Source organism: Atractosteus spatula, chromosome 12 (assembly GCF_055471065.1).
Source record: "Atractosteus spatula isolate fAtrSpa1 chromosome 12, fAtrSpa1.hap1, whole genome shotgun sequence".
Lineage (NCBI taxonomy): Eukaryota > Metazoa > Chordata > Actinopteri > Semionotiformes > Lepisosteidae > Atractosteus > Atractosteus spatula.
Genome location: NC_142717.1, coordinates 14,776,440 through 14,803,641, shown reverse-complemented (window position 1 = coordinate 14,803,641; position 27,202 = coordinate 14,776,440). Strand labels below are relative to the sequence as shown.

The 27,202-nt window shown below is 34.5% G+C and overlaps 1 protein-coding gene across 6 annotated transcripts in view; it reads right to left on the bottom strand.

The window, feature by feature from the left end:
• The window catches only part of satb1b (SATB homeobox 1b), a 54,662-nt gene extending 29,436 nt beyond the window's left edge, over nt 1–25,226 (bottom strand). For 2 of the 6 annotated variants that reach the window (XM_088929362.1, XM_088929364.1), the window contains exons 1-5: nt 25,012–25,088; nt 6,401–6,639; nt 4,333–4,509; nt 3,500–3,626; nt 2,582–2,705 (exon numbers count right to left, since the gene is read on the bottom strand). In XM_088929362.1, coding sequence (XP_088785488.1) covers nt 2,582–2,705; nt 3,500–3,626; nt 4,333–4,509; nt 6,401–6,614 — 642 coding nt within the window. In that variant the 5' untranslated portion in view covers nt 6,615–6,639; nt 25,012–25,088. Of the gene's footprint in view, nt 1–2,581; nt 2,706–3,499; nt 3,627–4,332; nt 4,510–6,400; nt 6,640–8,881; nt 8,967–25,011 lie in introns of those variants that run through there. The other 4 variants (XM_088929365.1, XM_088929366.1, XM_088929368.1 and 1 more) reach the window with 3 other exon arrangements.
• Nucleotides 25,227–27,202: the final 1,976 nt, after the last annotated feature.

The following is a 27,202-nucleotide window of genomic DNA, read 5'->3' as shown; positions in this document are numbered from 1 at the left end:
TTGGTATTGATAGAACATACTAGGGGAACTGTAAATGTAATTTATGACTCACTGTATTGCACCGATTCTCAAACATTACCTTTCTGAATACAAAAAAATTAAAAATCCCAGCTGTAATTGCGTTTTTTAAAGTAAAAAAACATTCCAATTGGTATATTACCTAAGGTTTGCATGATATTTTCAGTTAATTTGCCATTACACACTAATATTTAAAACCTTAAATTTCTTGTGCAGTATTAATTTTACTCCTAAGGAATACACTCAAGTTTCAGTCTGAAAGATTTGTGATTACATATGGTCCAAACAGGTCAACCCTTTCAGACATTACAGTACTTCAAATCAGAATTCTAATACAAAAGAAATCAAGCAAGAGAGAAGCCTTTGCCTTAATGTCACTGACTTCTAAACATTGTGAAACTGAAAGAAAAAATGGCTGACGTCAATCCTTTCAGAAGCATTTATTGCTGAAATTACTGAAACAATAACCAAATTATTTTATTGTCAAAGTTTTAAACACTTTTCTCTTTTGAGAAAAAAAAATCTGCATCTATCATTATCATTATTATCGTTAAAATATTGATGTAATGATTCTCAGCAGGGTCTACTGATGACTCCAGAATACCAGTGTCTTGACACAGATGTTTTAATAAATGTAATTCATTAATCATGCATCTCTTGCAATGCATCAAAACTGTCTCCTGAGATACTGTCTTGGTGTATTCACAGCAAGAACAGCAACCAAATACATACACACATACAGTTTCCATTACATTAGCAGTTTTCAACAGGTACAGGATAACACATGGCCCCTTTAAATTACAATTATCTACAACCTGATCAGAATGCCCAGGAAGTCACAGAAGACGTTATCAGGTAAAACGATCTATTTTACTTTCCGTGATGGGAGAGACACAAAGATGAGTAGATCTACAAATGTGACTCCCTTTCAACTCTTAGTTAAGTTTCTTATTAACCAAATGATTAATCCCCATTGTACTAGAAAGACGGCACCTCTCCCCTTCTTTTAAAACATCTTAATCACAACCTCTTTTGACACCAGTTCAGGCAAAAAAAAAAATCTATTACTTCAGATTCTGACAGCTCTAGAAAGCAGTCCACAAAGATGGCTTTTGATGGCTATTTGCTGCTATGCAACTAAACAGCTGCTCTTTCAGGGGCAGGGGGTGGGTGGGGAATTCTTTTGTTGCTCTAGTTTCAAAGAGGACAGGGGTTAAGCCTGATCACTGGAAAATATCTCTTGAAAGACTGCTGATGCATGAGAGCAAATTCATAAAATTAAGAAATTGTAAAATAAGTAAATGTATAAGCAAATAAGTACATTTATCTTTAAAACAAAATGTCCTTTCAAAGCTAAAGAGACTATGCATCAACATAAACCAAGCAGCAATTCTATTGATTTAATTTTCTATTTACAAGTCTTTCCAATATAAATATACAAAATGAATGTTGTGTGCAGTTTATTCCAATGCCCAAACCATGACTACAGTCTCTGATCTACATGAAGCAATAAAAACATTACTGTATCAGAAGACTAAGAAAAAACAGTGATATTAAAATATCCACTTTCAAGATTTGATCAAATGAAGGGTAGTTCCATCAATGAATTCCACTTTGTTAACCTTTCTTCATTGGATTCCTGTGCTGAATATCTGGGAAACACTAATCCTAAAACAGATGTCAATCACTTCTTGCTAGTCAAACATAGTCTTCTCTTTATGCTCTTTATTTCCCCCTTTTCTAGTCACTCATGAAGCATAAAGCTAGCTCACCTGCTGTTAAATGTGTCTCATTCTGACATTAACAGAATAATGTACAGTGACTGGTTTGGCCAGTAGAGTAGGATTTTATATTTGCATCCACAAGGGTGTGAACTCTGAAGGCAGTCAAATCTACTTAAGGGAATTCTTGACATGCAAACATTAAGCACACCACATTATATAGATCTGCTAGGATTGGACCTCATTTCAGGCTTAATGACACTGAGGGACTATTTACAACATTGCAATTCTATATTCTTTTCAAACTCACAGTTGCCTGAAGCATAAATTATTATTGTTGTTCTGGGAAGGCAATTCTATACAGGAAATATGAACATAAATTTATTTCCACCTTAGATTGTTCCTGTGCTAGATGCAATAAATATACTGTTCTCTTTCATGAAGGCAGCAAGGAAAAAAAATGAATTATAAATTTGCATTTAATGCAGGAATGCCAAATATTTATTTTATATGATACAATATTTTGGAGCTTTTGTTTTGTCTAAAGCAGATAAATGAGGGAGCAAAAAACATGACAAAAACCTGAAAATTGCTAAATACCTAGGGCTTCAAATAAATATTTGTACTAATAATTCAGGTTGTCCAATGTTTTCCCAACAATAAACCTCACAAATGTAACACCAATTGTTAAATATTCCCGATTTTACCATTTACATTTGCCACGGATTTGAAGTGCTTTGTCTGGTTCAGAAAACTGCTTTACAATCCGTCAGGCATTTGGCATTTGAAAAGGGACACTGCAGTTGCTGTTACTGTATTTTGTTTGTTTAAAGCTTCAGCACCTGTGACAAGGGACATTCTTTAGCCAATGAGCTCTGGTTCATGTCTTTCAGTAACTCCTTGAGGGCATTTCTTACTGTGGAATGTGTCCACTGTTCAGGAGGCAAGTCTTCCAGTTTAGGGCAACTGCATGGAGGGGATAGATTAAAGAGAGGATTAATACAAGGCTGCATCCTGCTGCAAGCATTCCTTTAAGACAGACAGATTTCATTTGGCGCATCAAGCAGATGCATCTGGAGATTGCTCTCAGTCTCCTGATTGTTCTGATTAGTTAATTACTTTATACAACACATCTGCTGTATTGATGCATGAATTATACATCAGCTGCATGTGGCGACTATTATTTCATGTTACTTCTACCTTCCTGCTCTGATGTGCTTGGTGAAACAATTTAAGGTGTTACTGCCTAGATTCAGTTTTAACCTATAATGTACATGAACACGAGAACTTAAATTTCATACAGTATAATACATACTGTACTTGCAGCACAATTATGAAGTCTGTTTTCGCCCTACCCTAAAATAAATGCATTTGTAAGACACGTCGCTATGCGGGGGAAAAACATGCTTTCAATTACATTAAAAAAAATCGCAAGCAATGTTCTACAATTGTGCATGTCTCCCATAAATGTAATCACATACTCAAACCTCTTACATCACATACACAATGTCCATCACAGACAGCAAGACATGTAACAGATGCTGCTCAAAACATGCGTCTGACTGAAGTATTCAATACAACCTTTTTCCATCAGACAACCTCTGAGCACAATTGGTGTAAAAATGAAGGAAACAGAAATGTTTAGGAACACCTTAAAAGTGCTAAGAAGCCTGCAAGCTTACAGAGAGGAAAAAAAAAAAAAGAACAACAATCCTGATAAACAGTCATTTATTCCCCACGACTGGTGTGTTGTGACTAACCTGTGTAACTGAATTTTCAGTGTGACCACATGATACACATCCTGCAGCATGTCTGCCACTGTGGCGTCCGGTGCATCTGTTACATAGGAGAGGGGGACTGGATTCCACTTGCCAACCTGGATTAGGCCTGTCACAGAGAGAGAGAAAAGGAGAGGACTCGGTCTTAAATCCTATGGTACAATACACCACAAATCAATCAAGTGTAAGGACAAAAACAATACTGCCAATAAATTACAGACTGTTTGTGGACATAACTATGCCCAACATAATTATTCTTGAAATGCCTAATAAAATCCATCAACAGTTTGCTTGCTACAGAAGATTGCTGCATTTTTAAAATATCAAATCTTATTCTGACAGCATTTAAAATAAGCATGTATGACTGTACACAACATGCTGAAGAACATTACGAGAATAGATAAATGCATATTTTATAATACTTTTGCTAAGCATGATATTTTCCTTGACTAAAAGTGAAATTGGCAAACTTGCTGGTATTTCATTGCTTTACACAACAATTTTAAAAAAAGTTAAAGATTACAGAGGGAAAAAGTTTAACATCTTAAAATAGCTGGTGCTACAGGAGTATAATTACCATAAACTCATCAAAGCCAAGTCTACCTTCAGTCCCACCTGGAAAATGTATTATTAGAATCAAGAAAAGTGAAAATCTGTTCAGGGTTCACTCTGAAGCAGAAATGATTCACCTTAGCTTTAATGTAGTGCCTTCTTTTAATTAGATGTCACCTTGTTATATATTTGTGCAGTAAAGTAGATTTTCAATAAACACCCACAGCAACCTGTAATTATTATACATTTTAATTAATGCCTACCTTTTGCCTGAGCTGCAGAACTGTGGGAATATCCGAGAGAAAGCAGTGCCATTTCAATGAGCTGGTTGAAGAGCATGTCCTTTCTCACTAACACAAACTCTGCATGCTCCTCTTTGCTGTCGAATTCAATAGGACTCTCATAATGCTCAACAACACAAAACACTGGAAGCATGTTCCCTACAAAGAGAAAGATAGCACTATCATGTGAAAGTAGTAGAAGCAGAAAGAAAACATTTATCTTGATCTTTCCATTATAAAATCAGAAAGCTTTAATGCTTTAAACATTAACAGAACATGCCTTTCTAACAGAAATACCAAAAAAACATTTTTACTTTTTAACTTTTACTACAAAGCAAAAAGCACAACCCAAGTTTTATCAGGCAATAGAAATGTCTATATTTAAGACATGCATTTTCTTAGTAAATCACTGCAAAATAGAGAGAACATTTAAATAATACAACTTACCAAACACTCATACATAGTAAGCACAGAGTCATAATTGTCACTATTTTACAATAGTTAAAAAATGTATAGAAAAATAAGGTTTACAGTCCATCCAGAAACCGGCATCTCTAAATAAGGTGGCTTAACATTTGTTCTTTCTGTCAGTATTTTGCTCCCAAATATAGATACACACTGGATGCACTTAAGACCTGGGTCAATTCAAATCAGAATTAACAGAAAATTATTTCACAACCAGATAATCAAAATGTGCCTTTGTTCCCCTTGGTCTTACAATTATAAGGAAACATTGCAAAGGTGTGCATACTACATTTGACCACCTTTCTATGAAAAGGAGCAGCATTACATAGACTTCCTGCCTGCTGGCTTTTCACAATTACTTTACAGTTCCTAGAACTCTCCCTTCTGCAGCAGAGGCAACTTTCAGTAACCTCCAACATAAAAACTAGAGAACGCTGGTGACCAGTAGGAGCTAAAAATACAGTATGATTTAAAGCTAAAGGCAGTGTTAAACTTTTGCATAAGGTTTACGAGTCTGGGTAAACAGCATGCTGCCATAAGAAGAAATCAAGTCTGTAGAATCCTTGTCTAAAACTGTCCTGGCATTACAGTTTGCTGTGCAAATATCACATAATACCAGACAGCTGAAATCTTCTATTCAGGAATTTATGGAACTTATAACTTTTCAGGCGTCAGAGAGTCTTTTTTTATATAGCCCCAGTGATTCGTGGCATAATATTAATGCACTCTGTTTGAGAAGCCATAATAAATTATATTTTTAATGCTCTTACCCTGGCTTTCTTAAGATGCATACATTCCTGGCAAACAATCAATAAATAGGGTAATCATGAGCAGAGGCCAAAGAATTTGCTGAAGTGCCGCTTTTCCATTTTTAATAGATAAAGATCTAACAATAAGGACTGCTGTGTAGGTTCATTTCAGGATCAATATGTGCTTTGTTTTCAGGGAACACAGAAAAAAAATAAACGACTGTATGGTAAATGTTATTCAGTTAACGATAAATTATGCGGCTTCAAAACTTTGCAAATGTTTTGTAACCTTTCAGAAGTTTTTGAATATTACATTTAAAGACCAAGTGTGCTGGGAGCTATAGATCAGTTCAGAGAATTTTCTGAAAACATTAAGACACAAAAACTCAGCTGGAGTTTCTATAAACTGTTGCAGTAGCCACATAAAATAGCCACTCTTTCAATAAAAGCTATGTTCCCCATAATACTGCAAAAGCAGTACATTTACATATATTAAAAGATATAAAAGATATTGTCGACAGACAAACAACACTATTTTGTAAATTATTATATTAAATTATAAAGGTCTCAAATGTTTCTAGGGATACAGCATACATATAGACCATAACATGAAAACTTTCTGAAACCTAATCTTATTTCACTGAACATCTTCCCAAAATGATTTCAAATAAGCCATTGCTACAAAATGGCATAAAACGAAAAACCATCCATCTCATTAAGGAAAGCAACGTTTCACTATGAAAGTCTTTTTATTCCAAATGATCACCTGATCAGTGAAGTCGTAATTTTCCAACCACCAGCTGACCTGAAGTGCTAAAAAAAAATGGAAGAGTTACCTCTCTTATGACATGTTTTCATCAAGTGTCCACCAGGTTTCAAAGACACTCCGGCAAGCTTGGCCCCCGTGCTTCCTAAACGGCTCCTTCCGAGCGGGCTTCCATTCTGCTCCAGACGTGCTATCTTGGTCGGTGGTGCCTTGGGATCTCCAATGCTATTGGGAAGCTCGCAGTTCTCCTTCCCATGGCAAGGATCGCTGAGATGATCCATCATCCTCAGCGCCACCTTTCAAAGTCACCTGTGAGAAAAAGATTTAATTGCGCAATGAGCAGACACAAAACACTTCAGCGCCACTGACACTGATGGTCAGGTTTACATAAACAGAAAACAGAGCAATGCTCAAACCTTGTCTCTCCACCCACAACCTGGGCTCTCTACAGGTTACGGAAATGACGTTTTTTTAGAAGAGTTCAAAACGTGACAACTCATTCAGAAAAAGCCAACTCAGTAATGTCCACAAAGACAGTAACATGCTAACAAAAAACTATACTAGTGCCTAAAAATAAGCCCATATGAACCTAGGTCTTAAACTATTTAGACTATAAGAAGTTGATTAGACTTATTTCTAAATATTGATACTGAATTACACTAAAAATCTTTCCAGCTTCAACAAGGGACTTATCTGACTCCATTTTTAATCTCATGTACATCTGGTTCATTATTAATGTAATAGTACAACAGTCTCTTCAGTAAGAACCTTAATAAGATAGCAATTGGTACAAACAGACCCTTTCAAGTGACATTTGAAGAGGCCTTTTATTGCACACTGCATGGAAAGTAATATGTATGGAATGATCATGTCCTTGCAAAAAGAGAACAAGCTACTAGAGAAACTGCATATTCATTTTATAAGACAAAATTAGCTCTTATTTTTGAATAACATATTTACGGATTTTTTTTTTAAAATAATTTAATGAGCCTGAAATTACTGAGCACTGATGTCTGGTATTCCAAACAAGTGGCCCAGTTAACCATTTGGAGACTTGTAATAGGTTTTCAAACACCAGCTCAGTCTGTAGACTCTTTGTTGGAAGGAAAGGTAAAGGTTATAACAATGCTGATTGTTTTCACAAAATGATTTTGAAATACATTTAGAACTCCTTGATATCTTATATTTATAGAGTGCAAAGTGACATTACTTTTATACCCATTAAATCACACAATGCAAAAGCGTTCTGTGACAAACTGTTACAAAGAGTGCTATAGCAAATAACAGATTTTGGAACCCTATATGAAACTGTATAATTCTGTAGTTTATTTTTTCCACACATTTATCTTAATAAACAATCCATGTATGTTTTATGACATCACAGATCCCCTTTTAAAGACTATATATAATGTATGCCTATCTCTCTGTATTCCCACGAGGAAAGAAACAAGGCACAGTATTATACAAAAACATTAAACTGATAGACTCCAGTTCAATGATTTCTGCATTAAACAGTCCATGTACTTGGATGTGAAAAGGACTAAATATTAAAGAATCACATCTAAACTTTTATAAACGCCTTAAGCAAATATATTATGCAAGATCTTAACATGACACCACCAATTATTCTTAATTCACCGCCAGGACCCCTAAGTTCTCTGCCGTGAATTTAAAAAAAAAAACTTTCACAACTTTCATTTGCATATTCTTGATAATATTGTACATAGAGCAACCTTTCACAATGGGAAATGTTTACTCAAGCAGAATAAAACAAAAAAGCACTGCCCGTTTGTTCTCTTTGCCGCTGTTTTTCAATGTCAAAAAGGTACAGTATAGTATTACACAGAACAGCTGGCAACTCATACTGGAGGTTACAGGAGTACAATAAACTACAGGGAGACAATCTACAGAGGTCCGATGAACAGAAATGGTTATTCCTACCTCATTTCTGGATTTTTACATTAATCTATAGTTTTAAAAGTTTTCTTGCCACAAAGAATATAACGAATAAACAAAAGATTAAAGCATGGAAAATTCAAGCTTTTACGAATAACAAATTTAGAACACCACCTCTTTTAAGACATCTAGTGTCTTCATTGCTTTCAAAATACCTGGGTTATGAGATACTTTTTTTCGTTTTCCCAACTTAACCTCATATCATCAAAATCTGAGCATGCTAAATAGATTTTACTTGTCTAAAATATTACAACATCCATGCTGCATTATAAAGCAACAGCATTCATATTAAGATATTTTAAAACAGTAAAGACTAATCCCAAATATAGCTGTTTCGATATTCATACATTTGAAGACATTTTCTTATGCATGCATAAAAGATCATTTTAGTTACTGGCAAACTTCTAAATTCCTAGCATTCGGTGTGATCTAATTTTCAAATTCAAGCCAAAATACAGTCCAGATTCCGTATTTGGTGGTGTTCCAGGTCAGGATTTTGAGATGACCTTTTAAAAAGACAAAGAGGCAAGAGTACTATCTAGAAACAGAAACAGTGCAGCTGAACTCAAATTAGGAAAACCAACCTGAAACTCACCACTTCAAAACTTGAAAGCATATACACAGCAGCCTGGGTGAATAGCGCCTTCTTTTACTTAAGTTCTTTCAAAGGAAGGAACACTTGAAAGTTTGACGCTTTCTAGGTCTGTATGACAGCAGACATTAATACTCTTCTTTAAACGGATTGTATACGCTCTCCCCAATAGGCGAAAAAAGGCGATTTTCCAAGAGCAGCAGGCGAAATGTTTAAAACCGAGAACTTTATCTTGTATAAAAAACGATAACATGGATGAGAAATTAACTCGGTCGATTTCTTATATATTTCAAACAACTAATTAACGCTGGCGCGGAGATAAATTCTTATCACATTAAGCTAGACATTGGTACACCTGAAACGTATGCCTGAAAAGTACAATACCGGTTACAAGTGCATAGAGTTCTCCTGCGGAGTTACCACTATTCAGCACAAAAAATACCAAGTGTGCACCGAAAAAGCAACGATCGGAATAAGGAGTAAACACATACTTATGTTCTCTTGTTATAAACTGGGTAGGGAATATATGTAAAAAGATCCCCAACAGTGCGTTAGTTTTGCCTCTACTGTCCAGGAGAAAATGCGAAAACGACCTGTCTTCCCATTTAAAAGACGATGTGCGGTTTTGCAGTCACTAACAGGTATAAAAGTGCGTTATAGCTTCCAATCGAAAATACGGATTAAACGTGCTAAAAATTAAAGTCTGATCCCTGTGTTGTGATGTTTTCTGGTCGTTTTTTGTGCCCGGACGGAGCTTCTCTTTCTCTCTCTCTCCCTCTCTCTGTGTCCCCATTAAATTATTAGTTGTATTGACTCATCACTCCCCTCGCTGGTGCTGCTACTGCCTCTCCTCTTTCTCCTCATTTCAGTAGAAAATAACGCCGAAATGATCGGGTATTAAAGAGCGTACGGAACCACTCAAAACATCACGCCGTGTCATCCGATGTCCTAGCGAAATTAGGACCTGAAAAATAAACTAAAAAGTGGAAAGAAAACAGAGGAGGGTGCGATTTCCGGCTGTGCGCGCAGGAATTTTTAATCAGCTTGATTAGAGTGAGGCGGCTCTGCATTTATTACAGAATAACACACACACACTAGCACACACACAAATACGTCTGGTAACACACAATGCGAAACAAGGAAAGGAGATTACAGGCATCGTAACTATAAAGGAATATATTCAGATAAATACATTATATAAACTACCTATTAGAACTATATTATAGTTATGTGCTCCATACGTCAGTTGCATCTCCGGTAGCCAGCTGATCATTATAAGCAAAAGCAAAACAGAACGGGCACTGTGTTCATGTATTATTAAAAGGATATCCTGCAAACAACATAATATCTATTTCTCTTAAAATAAAAAATTACATTCTTTTAATACGTGACAACTAAATGTATTTTTCAGTAGAAAAAGCGTTGCAATGTTTTGGTAATATAACTTTACCAATGAAAATATATTATGCGCGCATGCTGTATGGATTATACTCGGTATATCAAAAAGTATTGGGAAAACGTCAAAAAATATTGCAGAATTTTACACAGCACAAAAGCACCCGCCATATGGCACTGAACAGGCGAAGCACTAGGAGCAAGGGAATTATTAGCATCACAGAATAGACTGAATATCTGAATTAATAACACATGCTGCACACAGGCAGGATACAGCATTCACAGGTGACACAGCGCACAGTGCTGAGGAAAAGAGAGATTATTAGCTGCGCTGAACAGATCAAATTTCAGAACTAGCAGAGCCTGACCATAACACAAATGACACTTGCATTATCCATACACACAATAGGAGAGGGGGTAGAGGTTGGGTAGAAAAAAAAGTGAAGTGGGAAGAAAACTCATGCACCCTCACCAAACAGCAGTTTCAAGTTACATTTATCCTAGGAAAAAAATAAATCCTGCACAAAATTGCCTGAAACTAGATTTAATTATTGTCTCCATCACCACTTCACGAATTCAGTGCAAATTCAGTCAAAATAGGCACAAGGTGTTTATTTTATCATAATCTTGTGGTTACTGATTTGCTAGATTTCCTCTAGCATAAAGAATGATGCAAATGCAGTTCAACACTCTTTAAATATGGAAGTCTAAACAATTATTTATTATAGAGAAGGTAGGAAAACGTGAGTTATTAAACATATGCTTGCTTAATCAAAGTACCTAGAACATCAACTGCTGCACAGATTCAAACATTAAAGACATAAGCAACATGCAGCATTTACAAATTCAGAGATAAAGGCTGGAAAATATGAGAACATACCTTGTCAGAAGCATAACAACAATAGAAAATACTTTTGGAATAAAGGCAAGACACAGAAGTCTTTAAAAACAATAACTGTATAATAAATGTAAAACCCCAAAACACTTCAAAACAATTAACATGAACTTCAAAACAGGAAACATAAAAAAGCCAACGGGAAATAAGGCAGTGTGGATGAAAACATCATTAGAAAAGACCCAGTATGTGACTGATCAGATATCAGAAATGCCTTCTAAGTAACTGTCCCAGTATTGCTCAGTTTAGATGGTGATACAAAGGTGAAAGTCATATATTAATGTGCAAACCTCAAAATTCAAATTAAATATTAAATATGGAGTTTCTGGGGGAGGAGCACATGCATTAAATGAATTCAGTGGCAGAAAACACAAGGCAGATAAAATAAACTAACACATACTGTAGGTATTCGGGTCACACAAATGGCACAAATAAAATATTAAATATTTTTAAATTAATACATAAAAAATGAAATATAGTATATAGGCAATTACAAAAAATGAATTCATTATAACAGGTGAGGTTTGCAGATTGACATTTTCTTAATCCGTATAAGTGAGTACTTTAAAATTTAAGTAAACAGAATGCAGTGTTGTTTCTTTTTGTATACTAGTCTCTAAAGTATATACAAATATTTAAATTTAATAGATTTAGTTTACTCAATATACAACCAACAGCTTTATTGTTACATTAAACAGGTTTCAGAAAATAAGGTAAATGAAATGCTTGGTATGGTTTTCTTTGTATGCAGTTATGTCTTTGGAGAGTTCTTCCTGAAGGTTACTGTAGGAATCTAGGATTCAAATTGACTTAGTAAAAGCAAGCATACCTGTTTTGTCTGCAATACCACAAAAACATAGACACCATTCTTCACATAACTGTACATAAACCACATTTTGGCGACATAATAATTGCCAGACACAATGCCAAAGGAAATACTATCTTATAATTACAGTGCATGTAAATGACAGCTGACAGCAGTGGGTTATGCATCTCAAGGAAATGCCTCTCATAGGAAGTGCTATGCTATGCACCCAGGAATCACACATATCTGGACTTTGAATAATGCTTTATTAAGCAGTATGTAATTCACAAATGTAAGAAGTTTCAGTAGGATGTCACCTCGGCAGCTATGGTTGTTTGAGAAATTTCAGGATTGTTAGCTAGCATATGAAAATAAGATTAAAAAGAAAGTATTGGGATAGTTTCAAAACACCCTCATGCTTTAGGTCTTTCAGTTCTTCAGCGTATAAGAGTGGGCATTAAACAAATGGTGGACATTTGCATGAAGTCAAAATACTGTTTGATTGGGCTTAATACTCCGTGGTGCATCCCTTATAGAAGGCAGTGCTATACAAAACTTAGTATGGACAAGGCTAATAAGCATAGTCGCAGGATTGCAGATGGATTCTCAAGACTGTCTTATTGATTGTGGCACAGAATCAGTATGACAGGGTCGTGAGAAATGAATTTTCCTATAACAACTCTACAGGTTTTGATTGAGTATAGCCTACTCGTGTACAAAGAGATTCATGTCTACCACCTGATGTGCCAAGAGTTGTGAGAGTTGTGAAGAGCTGACCGTCTTTGGTGGAGTGGGCATTGTGTGACAGAGTCTGCAGGAAGCACCATCTTTAGGGAAAATGTTTTCCTTGCTCGTACCTCTAGTATAACACAAGTATCAAAACACAGACCAGGCTGCTCTGCTATGCCCTGTCAAATCCCCTGACATGAACCCAGTTTATCAGGTGTTACTTATCCTTAACTGATTTCTCAAGTGTCCCTTTACAGATACAGATATAGTGCCACATCTAGGATGCCAACCTGAAGGTCAGGATTCTTGGCCTTGTCCATATAGTGGCCGCGCAGAGGTCACTGCTACCTTAGCAAAAACAAAGGACAGCACCACAAAGCATTACCTCCAGTTATCATTTTTCCAGTATTTCCTTTTGTCTCTTGAAAACCAGAGCTTTTAAAGGCTTGTGGATAGTGTATAATTAACAGATATCATTTTTCCTCCATAAAAAGAATCGCTGTCAATAATAACTACCACCCTTACCTGAAATGCTTATTAACTATAGAAGATGTGGTCAGTGAGATTAATTGTAATTGACATCACCCTTGCTTTGCATATGCATTAAAGCATATAATGTCTGTTGGATTAATCTGCTTTGATGGCTCTTTTTTGCTAATTTGTTTTTATTTTAAATAATGTATGAGCCTAATCAATTGGGAAATAATGACTGATATATTGTACTATAACATGAAACGCAGCAAATTTAACAAAGAAACTTCACACTTTTTTACCCGTCATCTTTGATAAAAAATGTTTTTTTTAATGACTTTTCTTTGTGTTAAAACAGATAATACAATATTTCACGAAATTATTTTATTAGGTATTCCATAGCTGAAAACTACAATGACTGTGGCTTTAAAAGTGATCAATTTATAATCCCCTACATATGCACAATATGCATCTACTGTATGTAGGTGTAATAAAATGTTCTTATGATGTTTCTTTGTTTGTCAGTCACAATGTCTAATGTGCATTAACACGATTATTTGGATTGCTATTACAAATTGTTTCCATGCATTTAAACAGTTTGTGGATAAAAACAGCATGGGGTAGAGCTATCAGTGCTGCTTTAGCTGTAGCCGAGAAAACGACTGTGCAGGGTATTAGGACAACTGTAAAAAACTTTCTTTTTCAAGTTCACATAAGATCAGCGACATTTTAAATTTCAAATAAGACACTGAGTGTTATTAATCACTCCTTGATTACATACAATCATGGTGAAAGTAGGTGTAGTGTACAATATATCTTTCTAACATTGAAGTCAGCATTACATAGCTTATCATAAACACTATACAGATCTAATATTCAACAGTTAGGGGGAGTATTAAAATTGTAACTAAACGTTTTAGAAAAGGAAAGATGCAAGATGTCAATGTCAACAATGTGAAGTAAAAAACTTGGTCATCTTTCATAAACTTTCTATTTATGAGCAGAAATACATCAAATTCATTGAATAAATCAAATGTTAATATACACATTTAAAGAGGGCTCAAACACTCTTTTCAGGACAGTATTATGTCATGTAACACTGAAGTATTTGTTTGCATTTTTAATAAATGGTTTGGTTTGGTATAACTTACCTTCATGTCAGTACAGTGGTGCAGACTAAATGCAAGAGAAAACAGCAGGAGTAAATGGCTAAACTGGACAGGCAAAATATGTCACTGGTCTCTGTTGCTTATAATGAACCACATCATACTGAAAATGTAAAGAAATTATATATGATCCTTTGCAGGCAGTAAAGAATAAGTTCACCTTTGAAAATAATGACAGCATTTAGAAAGCAAACGTTACGCACTTTTGTAACCTCACACCCTTGATTTAAGACATTTCGAATTTTCATAATGAAAAGAATTTCTTCTTATGTAGGTAATACTTGAGCTGCTAAGAACCTTTCCAGTGAAATACTCACACAAAAAACCTTAGATGAAATGCATAAAGCCTCTTACATCAACATATTTTTTCCTTAAAAGACTTCAGGTGTCACCTGAAGAAGGCTCCACGGCCGAAACGTTGTGTTCTCTTTCTTCTTTTTTTCAGCATGGAATAAACCTATTACTTGTTCCTTTGCAGCCTACGCATGCTGACGCAGCTACCCACCTGAACTACTATTCTTTATACTATTTTACTTGCGAACAACTAAAAATATATAAGACATGAAACTTCTAGTTTCCTTATTGTGAAAAGGACATAAAAGTATTTTTTTTCTGAATATTTGTATCCTGAGCTGTAAAACAACATAAATCTTATTTCTAAAAAAAATCAGCAAAACCACTGAAATGTTGTAATGGTTGCAATTACATTATCTTACATTTTAGAATATAAGTCAAGTAAAAGGACAGTTTGCTTGAGGGGTTTCAAATATGAACTCTAAAAAAAGTCTGTGTCAATTTGGATTCTGTATGAAATATCAATTTGAGACACCAATTTTCTCATACACAGAACATATACACCCCAAGAGAATACTTAATTAACTAATCTGGTTAAAAAAACTGAAACATCATCTAAACATACATAATTGTTCAACCTACTGTTCCATAGACATAAGATACCAGAACAAAGTATCATGCTGTACAATAAATAGTTTGAAAGTCAATTACAATATACATACAGTAGCATTACAGTTTACAGCTAGTGATGATTTTATAGTACATTATATGAAAAATGCAATGCTGTCCTATATGTTTCAAGTCTATACAATTGCTGGAATCCTGTTAATTCTCAGACATTATTTTACTTATTTTCCTCATTATTTTAATCCTGCTGTTTCCCTAAGCCTCAAATATTTTCTCTTTTGAACTGTCATCTCTATGTTTCATTATAATCCTGAGTGATATACAATTAAAACAGTTTCTGTTTCTGTGACTTAACCATCAGGCATTGTGATCTGATTATGACTTAAAATTCCTTAAACATTTAGAAATAAAAATTTCCTTGAACTTTTCAAAACTTCATCTCAAACATTTCATGACTCTCTTGGTACATAAAGAATGAATTACATTTCAAGACGGTAGAAGTAATTTACTTTGTGTCAATTGCAATATTAAAATAACTTTTTTTGCGGGAAAAAAAATAGAAAATAAAACTGGAGTACATGCAATGACCATAAATCTGTAACAGCTTGACAACAATGTAGTTTTTGGAAAAAGAGTTCTCTTCTAACACATTTTGTTGCACGTTGCAAGAATGTGACTAAAGCACAAGACGGAAACACGAAGGGTCGGTTTGCAGATGCATGTTACTGTGGGTATTTTTTAAAAAAACGGATCCTGACAGTGACTGTCAGCAGATGAATGTTCCGCATAAGAGCAGACTTCTGCGGTTTATTCAAGCCTGAACACCGAAGCAATGCATTTCTAAAAGGTAATCTGAATACTTTATTTTCCTCCAAGTTTTCTAGGCTTTTTCCTCAGCCTCGTACTTCACAAAATCCATAAACCTTGTAAAAAATCTTCCAATTAACTGGTTAGGAGAGAGATGCTCGGCATTCATTTTTAGCTAACCCTCAGTGTAAGTGCAGTATTAATGATTTAAAACCAATTATTTCATCACAGATGTGGTTTGTTGTGTTGAGAACATTCTTTATCAGCTTGCCTGGTTGTTTATTCCTCCTGCTTTTATTAAATTATAAAATATATTAGTCATATAACAATCAACAAACATCTCAGTTTGAGGGCCCTGAAAATTACTTTTCTGTCACTGGTACAGAGAAGCATCACATGATTAAATAATTAGAGGTCTAATTTTTGTCTCGTGGATTGCAACATATCAACAATTAATAGAGTTAAACAAGATATGTTAAAGAGACAGGGCTCTGTATTCCTGATGAATGGTGAAACAGGGTTTTTGTTTTTTTTTAAAGGTAGGAGATCTGTAAATATTGGGAAATAATGCTCTTCTGATCCTGCAGTGATGAAATACTTTGGCAACAAATGACATTGCCGGGGAGAAAATATACTCCTTAATCGTTATTCTAATGAGGGCAAAAATGAATAATCTCGCTATTGTCCAGCATGTTGGGATGATCTAACAACATGGGAATCTTTGAGTTTAAAAAAGTAATACAAAAATAGTATTCCGACTACTACGATAAATACACTTTAAAAAGTCAACAAGATTCTAAGATTCTAAGAACCATAAAAATTAAAAAGGAAATAGAAAAGAGATACCTTGCTTCTGCTGTGCTGATTCTTATGAAAATCTGAAAGTGCTGAATTAAATAACAGAAATGTTTTAGAATAAATTTCCCAAGCCTTCATCCCGCAGACTGGCACCAGTCCCTGGAGCAATGCTGACCGATCTCTGCCGGGAAATTACAGAGCCAGAGAGACACAGTTATAATGGATGAATTCAATATTTTTCTTCTATTGTTTTGTTTTTAGTTTAAGCGGTCCTTTAACAAGGAGGACCTTTGGTAGCTGGTCACTGGTATGAAAAAGGTGGAGAAACACAGATTTAGAGTTTTTAAAAATCAGCTATTTACATTCCATATACTATATGACAATGTTTCAAACATTTTATTGTTCAAAACCACCTAAATGTATAAATGATCCCTTAGTGTAACCTTGTGTGACTCTTTCCAATTTCTTTCTGCAGGCTGAGATATCAATTTATGAATGTTCAAAATTGGCCCACAAAACAGGAAAATAACAAGATACATCTTACATACAATAGTGATAACGCATATGCCAAATGGAGGGTGTAGTTACAGTAGGGGGAGCTACGATCTTTTTTCTATTTAAAATGTGAGTCGAGCACTGTTCTCACGGTACTGATGTGTCCAGCCGTCTTGCAGAATGCATGAAATCTACAGCATTTCTTAGCCCCCTGACTGCAAGGTTTAATGTCAGGAATGGAATCTGTAAGAACTGCATATAAATCACTTTGTCATCAGATGTTTTCAGTGAACTGTTAGAAGTTTAGTAGTTCCTGGCCTTCTAATCTTGATTGTGCATAACTGCTGAAAATAGCAATGTGGTAATAATTGATGTGAGCATATGAGATGATATGTATATACGATTATGGTGTATGACAGTGTAATACAGAAAATTAACTAAAGATAATATAGGTTGTTGTATTGGTAACTACTAGTTTTCAGGTCAAAAAGGTTTTTTTTGCATCATACAAAAACTGCTCATCTATAAGCGAAAGGACGTTTTGCAAAATTAGTAATAATAATTCACTCACTGACTTCTTGAATATGATCATCTACAAGAATGACCAACAATTTACCTGAAAAGTAGTTAACCATATGTTTTTAAGTGCAACTTTATACACCTTCATTAAAGCCTCATCTGTCATGAAAAGCTGTTACAAACAATTGTTTATTCTGTTAGTGTTAAGACAGTTGTCAAATAGTTTTCTCCCTGTATATTATGTAACAATATAAGTGTTTCATGTCCCTACTATACACAGTATAGCTGTTTTTTTACATTTTTATATGCACATACAGAAAATCTGAATATGTAGCCAAGGTATTCTTTAGTAAAAAAATATTTTGCAATGATTCTTAACCAAAAAACATATGTTGTATATCTGAATGTATAGATGGACATACAGTAAGGTTCTAAAGATACAGTATGTAATTCCTTTCTACAGAGTGTTCCTTAGTCTTTGTCATTCTGAATTCACATAGATTAATCAAACAAGGGAATATTATATCTGACATGCAGTTGATGATGAAATTAGTTTTGTAGCACTGCAAACATTGAAATGTTCTTTATTTTAGATACAGAACTACTGCTAAGAATTGCACTCACCTCCCCAAAGAATATACTGGTACACTGCCATTAAGAAGCCTTTAAGGGTTTTAAACTGAGTGCTGTTCACATTATCAGGGATGTTACTGATTATTTTTTCTTGTATAATCCCTAGAAAATTCAGAAACAAAATGGTGTAGGGAATATTTGTTATAAAGTACAACACCTCCATAATAAAACATTGTTTTGTGCATGTGTGTGTTCCGTACCAGTGTTTATTGTTGATCACCCACTTTTAGTGAGGTGTTCAGGTTTGGCACCCAGCTATGACATACGTAGAATATCATTGTCACACTACGAACAACAGAATCAAATGCTGTTTTAAATCATTTTATTGGGGTCTGTGGGTGGGAATTACAACTGCTTCCTTACAACGTAAAATCCGGGATGTAGAGCCATTTTTGGCTTCATCCATTGCATGGTATTTTACATTTGTTGCAGTACAAGAACAAAGAATTTGGGAAAACCCACGCAGATCTGATATTGACAAGCATAAAAAATAAAGAAATAAAAAATGTATAGTCTTAAAAAGAGATGAAAAACCTAAGAAGTTAAAGGCTTCAATAAATACAGTAAAACACTGGTAGTTATGAGCTTTCCTCAAAACCATCCCCATGGTTTTTTTTTTCAAATGCTATACAGCTGCACTGGTGATTAACCATTGCACAATTAACATTATATAGTTTCATCATTTACAACTGTTTTTGAAAACAAGAGAAGAACTTAATAAACAGAAACGAGGCTACGCCAATGTCCTTAAAACACTTAAGATTAAGCTAAGGTAACAAAAACACTGCTCCCCTGGATGAATTGTACAGTAAGATACTTGCATTGTGAAGCAAGAAGTGCTTACAAAATTGTTTCCTAATTAAAAACATAAATTAGCTCTAATAAAACTGTCTGCAGTTGTTATGAATATGTATGTTCTTAGGTATGTGCGTAATTTTTAGTTACATTTTTGCCTCAGTTCCAAGGAATTCAGAAACAATCCATGTAAAGATACTGCCTCTTTAAATCCAGGTTGTTGCTTGCCACAAAAAGTATCTGAATCATTGTTAAGTTTTTGTTTTTTCCCCTCATTTGGAACCATAACAGAGGCCTTTCAAACAAGGAGGAGTCACAACACAGCTACACATTAAAAGAGAGACAGAGCCCTTATTTACTGGCGACAGGAAAATAAATACATGCACTGGCAGCTAAACAGGTATTTACTCTCCTGTTACCGCAGGTATAATTTCCCTCTGTTTGCTGAGCTGTTATTTCACTACATTGTTAATTACTTAGGGAGGGGGTGTGTGAGCTGGGGGGGTGTTAATCGTCTCAGGTGGGAAATCAGGCCTCATCCCTTAAGTGGGACAGATTACAGAAACCCACAATAGCCAAAGTAGCAGTCCTCTGCCATTCACTATACCAGTGAGGGGGTGAGGTGGGGGGTTTCTTTTGTGTAAACCCCTTCTCAGCCCTTTAATAGAAATTATTAAGGTTTGAAATCTCTTGTGACTCTCTTGACTGGCAGATTTTATATAAGTCCAATAAATACTTTTCATAAGTAAAAATAATTAAATACACATAAACAATACAGCTTGCTGCTTATCACACTATAGGGCTTTATATCCATTCTTGTAATTATACATTGGTTTTGGATTTTTAACAACCTTTGTTCGAATTTTGTGAACACATTTTGAACCAGTGCCTCGAAAGTAAGCATTTGGAAACCAGAAGATTCCTTCATTCCCAGTTTATGTTGTTTGCTGACATCACAGCCTCCAGTGATCGACTAACAATATCATCTTTTAAAATGGTAAGCAGTTGAAAATGCAAAACATTGCAAACCATTTTGTGTTTTTGAGAATTGTCTTTAAAATATCAGACTACGAAAAGATGGATTATTTTATGAGATTTTACTTTGCAGTAGAAAGCATGCAAGTAAATTCAGGAGAAATCACACAAACACATATCTGTTTTCCTGTATCTCGCAGCATTTCACTTCACTGAGCTCTTTCACATAAAATAATTGATGTATAGACTAATTGGTCTCAGAGGTTCAGTGCAGGAGAATGTTGTTTTCTTCTTTGTAAAACATATATTTCTGCATACACATTTCAAACCTTTTTCAATTAAGCCATAAAACCTCATTCAAATTTACAATGTCTTGTTTTGAACAATGACATTCTCCGACCTTCTATGTGTGAGAAAAAAAAACATTACTATATCAAGATCACATTCACAATGTGTTTCCCCCTTACCTCCTCTGAGATAAAACTGACAAATTAAGTACCAATTAGCTCTGAATATGATGTAAACTTCAGGCCAAGCTGAATCTGGGCAGGGATCATCAGGGTTCATATCACAACACAAAAAACAGAAAACAAAAATGGTATGACTTCCTGCCAGTGCTGGTAGCAAACAATACATACTTCATCATTCTGAAATTCTTAAAAGAACGCATACTGTATTTGCTAGATTTCTTGTCCTGGGAAAAAATGACTGAAAAAATGATTAATTTTATAAGCTATCCATTAAATACTTCATAAGGAGACTGTCCTAGTTTAAAGAATATATTGAATTTCCAGTATCACTAGCAGCCCCTTTTGTATTCTTCAAACCAGGCACTTAATGGAAACGTTTCTTTTCTAAAGAAATCACATATTTTTGGTTCTGCTGTAACACCATTTTATCACAATGTCTGAACATGTTTTGTTTTATCGAAGAAGAGGGAAACCTAAGAAGTGAAGAGTAAATTGTGTTTTTTATTAATAACGAAACACTGGCAGTTGATAAACAGCATTTCCCTAGAGCATTAGTATAGTACTTAAGGAGCGTACAGTTCTGCATCTGCATTTAATCTATATCAGGTTATGGTTTAAGGATCTCTTTATCGGCACAATTTCTCAGAGCTTACAGTATGTAATGAAGTTATGTCATGCCAACAAGCGGGGTTAACACATTCGCATAAAGATCAGAAGAGTGCTCAACACTTGCACACCTGCTGAATGCATAATACACTTTTTAGTCATCTATGAAAGTATACAGTAAGACTGAGAATGTTGCTAATAACGTTCACAATTTATAAATTGCCTTAGAAGTCTAAAAGGACTTACAAGAATTGACATGATTTCTAACAACTCTAGCACAAGGCTATAGCTTATTTGTGCATGATGTCCAGGACCCACTCTAATGCTTTATCCCCCTTTTAATAGTATATTATCTTTATAGAAGAATGAATAAGGTTTACATTATTTGTATGTATTTCTATTATTTTTAAGGTGATGTTGTTTTAAGAAACAACACCAATGTTTAAACTTAAAAATACACAAAATGTAAAAAAAAATATTATCAATAACCACTGTGTAGATAATAAACAAACATATCTTCACTGGATTTCCACAGAAGCTGACTTGCTTTTGCTACTTCCAAATGTATGTCAATAACATTGCAAATAATGGTGATGCACAGCGCTTAAACCTAGTAGATAGTTCTACTGAGGAGTAATTCCAAACCCTGAAAACATTGATTCATAACATATTTTATTAAAAGGATCCAAAATCCATAAACAAAATGAAAATGGAATCTTGAAGAATAATATAAAGCTAGAAGGAGCTAAATTAAAATCCATTTTAATAATCAATTCTTTCCCAGCACTGAGTAAATACATTATAGAGGACCTCTCTCCATTATACTGAAAAGTTTACATACATTTCTGTTTGTGTCTGCAATACAAAGTGTTTTTCCATGGAAATTTTTAAATTAAGATCAATCTACACTTTAAGTGTATTTTTGACTAAATGGGTCTATTTTAATGATGCAAAACAAAAGTATGTCAGTTTTATCAACATGATTGTCACGACATGCATGTTAAATAGTTGCAGCGGATTATACTGTAGAAGAAATATTTTTGAGGCAATTTGTTTTACAATATTTTTCCACTATTAAAGATGTTAGAACAGATGACAGAACGAAGATTAAAAAACTAAATTTTGCTGATGTGAACTTCAGTGTGCAACAATGGACCATAAAGCTAAAAAATACAATGGAGCTAATTTACAGACACCCACGCACTGCTTGAATGATACAGTACAACTTCCCATTAGTGATCTCATATGCATTTACCATTCTTACTCAAAAAACAATTCGTTTACGTCAAAATATCATGCATCAACAGCAAAACCACAGAAAAGGCTCATAATTAATTTTGACCTCACACATGCAAAAATCTCCATTCCCAGTTGGAAAGGGTGTTGAGGTACTCAACCAAATACAAATATTTTTTCTTTAAGCAGATATGCTGCTTTTCACTTCCTGAGAAAAGTGTTACAGATTTATTCATTTTAGAATCAGCCACTCGCAGTGTTTCAAAATTCACCTTTGCACCCCAATTAACCAAACCCATCTGGTAATTTCATTAGATTCCAAAGGACTTAAAGTGTTTATTTTCAAATATATACACTTCAAACTCAAAAGCCTGGCCTTTAATTGCAAAATGACTTTTTTAAAGGATGCATAACTGTAAGTCTAATTAATGGATTACTGTACCTAGTGGAAATTAAGACGAGGTCATTCTGATTCTTCTCTGACAGGTATGAGTATAATTTGGCATACAATGTATAAATTGTATAAGAGAAAAGGTGATTCAGTTATTTCTTTACAGATCAACAACATTTATTACCACAAAGTACTCAACAGATATACATTTGCCAACTTTTCACAACTTCACACAACTTCTGGGTCAGTTTTCAAAATAGAAGGTACAAACTATAATTGCGCTAAAGCTTTCAAAGATACTTCTGATTATCTTGTCTGGTAAGAGGTTCTTTTTTTCTGTTACCAGAAGCATTTTAAGCTTTCGGTATGCAATTCAGTTATTTTTTTTTTACAGATCAACTACATTTATTACCACTAAGTACTCAACAGACATACATTTGCCAATTTCATGTAAATTTGATCCACTGGGGATAAAAAGTTTTTTTATTTTCTCCAAATTTTATACTTAACGCCAGTATCCTTGGTAACTGCCGTTTTATAGCAGTAGTCTTAAAAGCCCCTACCTGTATTTCAGGAAAGATTACAGTCTAAAATGAAATATCTGGTGGAAACTTAGCCAGACAATTCAAGCACATGAATAATATGTGCCAAGTTTTAGGAAACTGCTAAACAGCCTATTATTTACTGATGGAAAGTAAACTGTAGTGATACTATAAACTTATGTACAGTAATAAATGTATGGATGGTAACAATCTTTTGCATTAAAATAAACTCTAGTGATGAAAGGTACTCATTAGATAACTTATGGATTTAGAGAGCTTTTTGAATGATGACATCTTCCTCACTTCCTCAAGCAATCCTGCGTTTTCCACCAGATTTACCTTATATATGATGGAGTAATATTTCAAATAGTAAAGATAGAGCAATCTTAGAAAATGTAACGAAGACGAGAAAAGTTTTTAAATTAAAAAACAAATAATGAAAAAATGCAATTAATTATGCATCTCAGGTACTCCTCATAAATTCCAAGAAGCATCTGAAGCTGTTTGACAGTACATTGAGTGTCAACGTCTTAATTTAAATTATTTACGATCTCGTAACGGAATTAATTCAGCGTATATTCTATTCATGTTTTTATGTAATCTTATTTTCACGGGAATTATATTTACACCCTTACTTCAGATTAAAAGTCTGTTTTTTTTACAGATCACATAAGTCACTAAACTTAGATTTAAGACAGTACTAGTCTCTCTAAACGGTACAAGACAGTATCCATTACGTTACACTACATCCTTCCCTTAACGTCAACTACATTATCTACAGTATGTACTTCAGGTGCGCTGTAGGTGAAAGTCGCAGCGGTGCAATTCAGATTCACTGACTGGGTCTCAAGTTTCATCATAGTTAATTAGATGCAAAACAAAACTTTAACAGTGGTTTACATTCTCTTCAGTACAGGGATTTGTAATCCATCTAAAACCCTTCTAAAATGACTGGTAATGGCAGTCACCGTTATAGTTGTGAAATTCTACTGTAGTCTCCCCTTGTCCCTCTCACCCCTCCCCGAAATCACAGAGCAAATTACTAAAGGTATACGAAATTATTGCACTGTACCTATTCGGTGTTTCTTGCCTATCATTGTCCCAGCTTCCCGTTTCCAAAACACGTTTGTGTCTTTATTTTATAAGGAAAAACAACGTATGGGTTGGGCAAAAGTATAGAGACATATTTCCATCACCTTACTTTCTCTGTAATCATAAATCATATATACAATGATTCATTTTACTTTGAAGTTTATAAGGTAAATATTATTTAAGAAAAATAACTTTAGACTGACTATATCGACATTACGTAATTTAGCTCTTCAGAGATCATTAATTATTTTATCTAAATATAACTAGTAAGAGTTCTAGTAAAAGTAAATGAGATAAGAGCAAAGGTAAACTTTTGGGTTTGATAGAGAACGCACATAGGCAGATCATAGCAGGTGTTAGTAACCGTAGTTGGGAAAATTAAAAAACGATACCTTTAAAGATGCCAAAGTTAGCAGACGATGTCAAATTTCCCGTTTTCCATCAAAAGTTACGAAGTCAGTTGAGTTGTTCCCCGCCTGAGAGATCCAATAAAGAAAAAGTCCTCAGATCAAAGCTTGCAGCGACAGTGTTTCTGTGCTACTGTTCCTCCGCTGCAGTTTTGAGTCAATCGAATGAATGCAAGTGAGATCAGCGCGGGTTAAGGAATGGGGTAGAGTAAGGGGAGGAGGGTTTTCTGAAAGGAAGTCAGGTAAACGAGTCGACCCCTCCCAGTTTCTGATGTTCAAATCGGTGATTTGCCAGCTGTGGCGTAGCATTTCTGAAGCCTTGAGCTGTTTTATAGCGGTTTTCAAAGCTGGTTCCCTGGGGAGACAGCTTCACAGTAACCGGGGAGAAGTGAGGACTGCAAGGATGTTTTTGCCCCCTGTCTCACTTATCTGTGTTCGTGTTTGTACCCCACATGCTTACTTGACAAGAAAGGGGATGTTATTAAAATACATTAATAATATTTTGGACTTTTTTATGTGGTTTATTTCTAAAGAAAAACACATTGTTTTTGTTGTACTTTCGTGTCTAAAAAATAAAATTGTCTACATTAATAGAAAATGCATAATTTTGCAATAATAACGAAACACTGTAATATGTAACAAGGTAACATGAACAAAGTCAAATGAGAATAACCTATACGTGCCTTGAATTATCACGCAGATTAAACAGCGCATCTAGACTTCGGAATTAAATATTAATTCCTGGTTAACCATAAAACAGGCGTATCGCGCAGTGCCACCACAAAATGTTTCATTTTCAGATACGGTATTGCAATAACATAGACATACTTTACCATCCTAATAAAACCTTTCCCCTCTTAAACGCAGTCAAGACGAGCGAAATTATTAGCAGTGTTCCTAAATAGTTGAAGAACTTCAAAACCACTAAAATATCCTGAATTCTATATTTTCAGTAGTAGAGTAGGAATGATGATGACGATGATCATCATCATCATCATCATAACCGTCAGTCCAGAAGAGACTCTATTTCTTAAGTTTTATTTCTTATTGTATTTAAGTATCATTGATAAACACTGGGTGCGAGGTGTTTTCAAACATTGTGCACCAGGAAAACAAAAACATATTGCAAAAATCTGCCTAAGTTTGAAATATTGTAATGTATTTGTATTTTTTATATCTTTAAATGTTCTTCGTGGCATTTCTAAATTTTACATTTTATTTTCTTTACAATTTCAGTGTTCGGAAAATCCAATACAATAAAACGGAGAAGAGACAAGGGAAAGCGATCGCAAAAATGGTCAAAATGAATCAATAATGCATCGTACCTTTGGTAAAACTTTTATTCTGAAGATTTTATGGATTCATTTTCTGTGATTACCAGCTGCGAAGAAGTAGCTAATAAGTAATAAGAAAAGCTATTAATAAATTCTTTTATCGATACATATTCTTTTAATACCTGTAATGTGACCAATTTTATTTCAAATGAAAATTAAACTTTTGGACAAAGGTATGTCTTTTAACCATTTCAAAACAAAATACTGTCATGTTTTATATATAGCATCGTTAAAGTATAGTTAATAGTTATATATAATACAGATTAGAGTAGCGTGTATCATTTTAGAAAGCACGTTGTTCACAGTATTTAATATGTATACTGTATATAAAGTACACCGTGCTCTGCTGTTCTTGTAAAGATAATGTGTTTTACTGTAATTCCATTCAATGTAGAGATAATATTTTAAGTTTATTTTTAACTTTTAATTAAGTATAGGAAGTGTATAGTATGCTTCCCATTACTACATATGTCGAAGACGTTTTTTCTTTGAGCCTGGTATATTTAATCTCATATAACTAAGAATTTCTATCAATCTAGACTTCTACTAAACATCTGGTGACCCGCAGATTGATGTGACACTACACAGTTAAAATGCAGCTATATGACAAATGAGACAAATTATTTGCTATACACACTACTTCAGTAGGATAACGCATGGTGATTATTTAAGTTTTGTTTTTTTCTTTATGGACAGATACTGGTTTTAAACTTGTGAGTTTCCTCTTTTCCTCACATAAAACATAAGCGAGCGATGTTTTGCATTACGTGATATGATAACGCTTATACCGTATCTATGACCGTCTCTCCCCAAAGTCTTTCCATTTTATCTCACATACACTA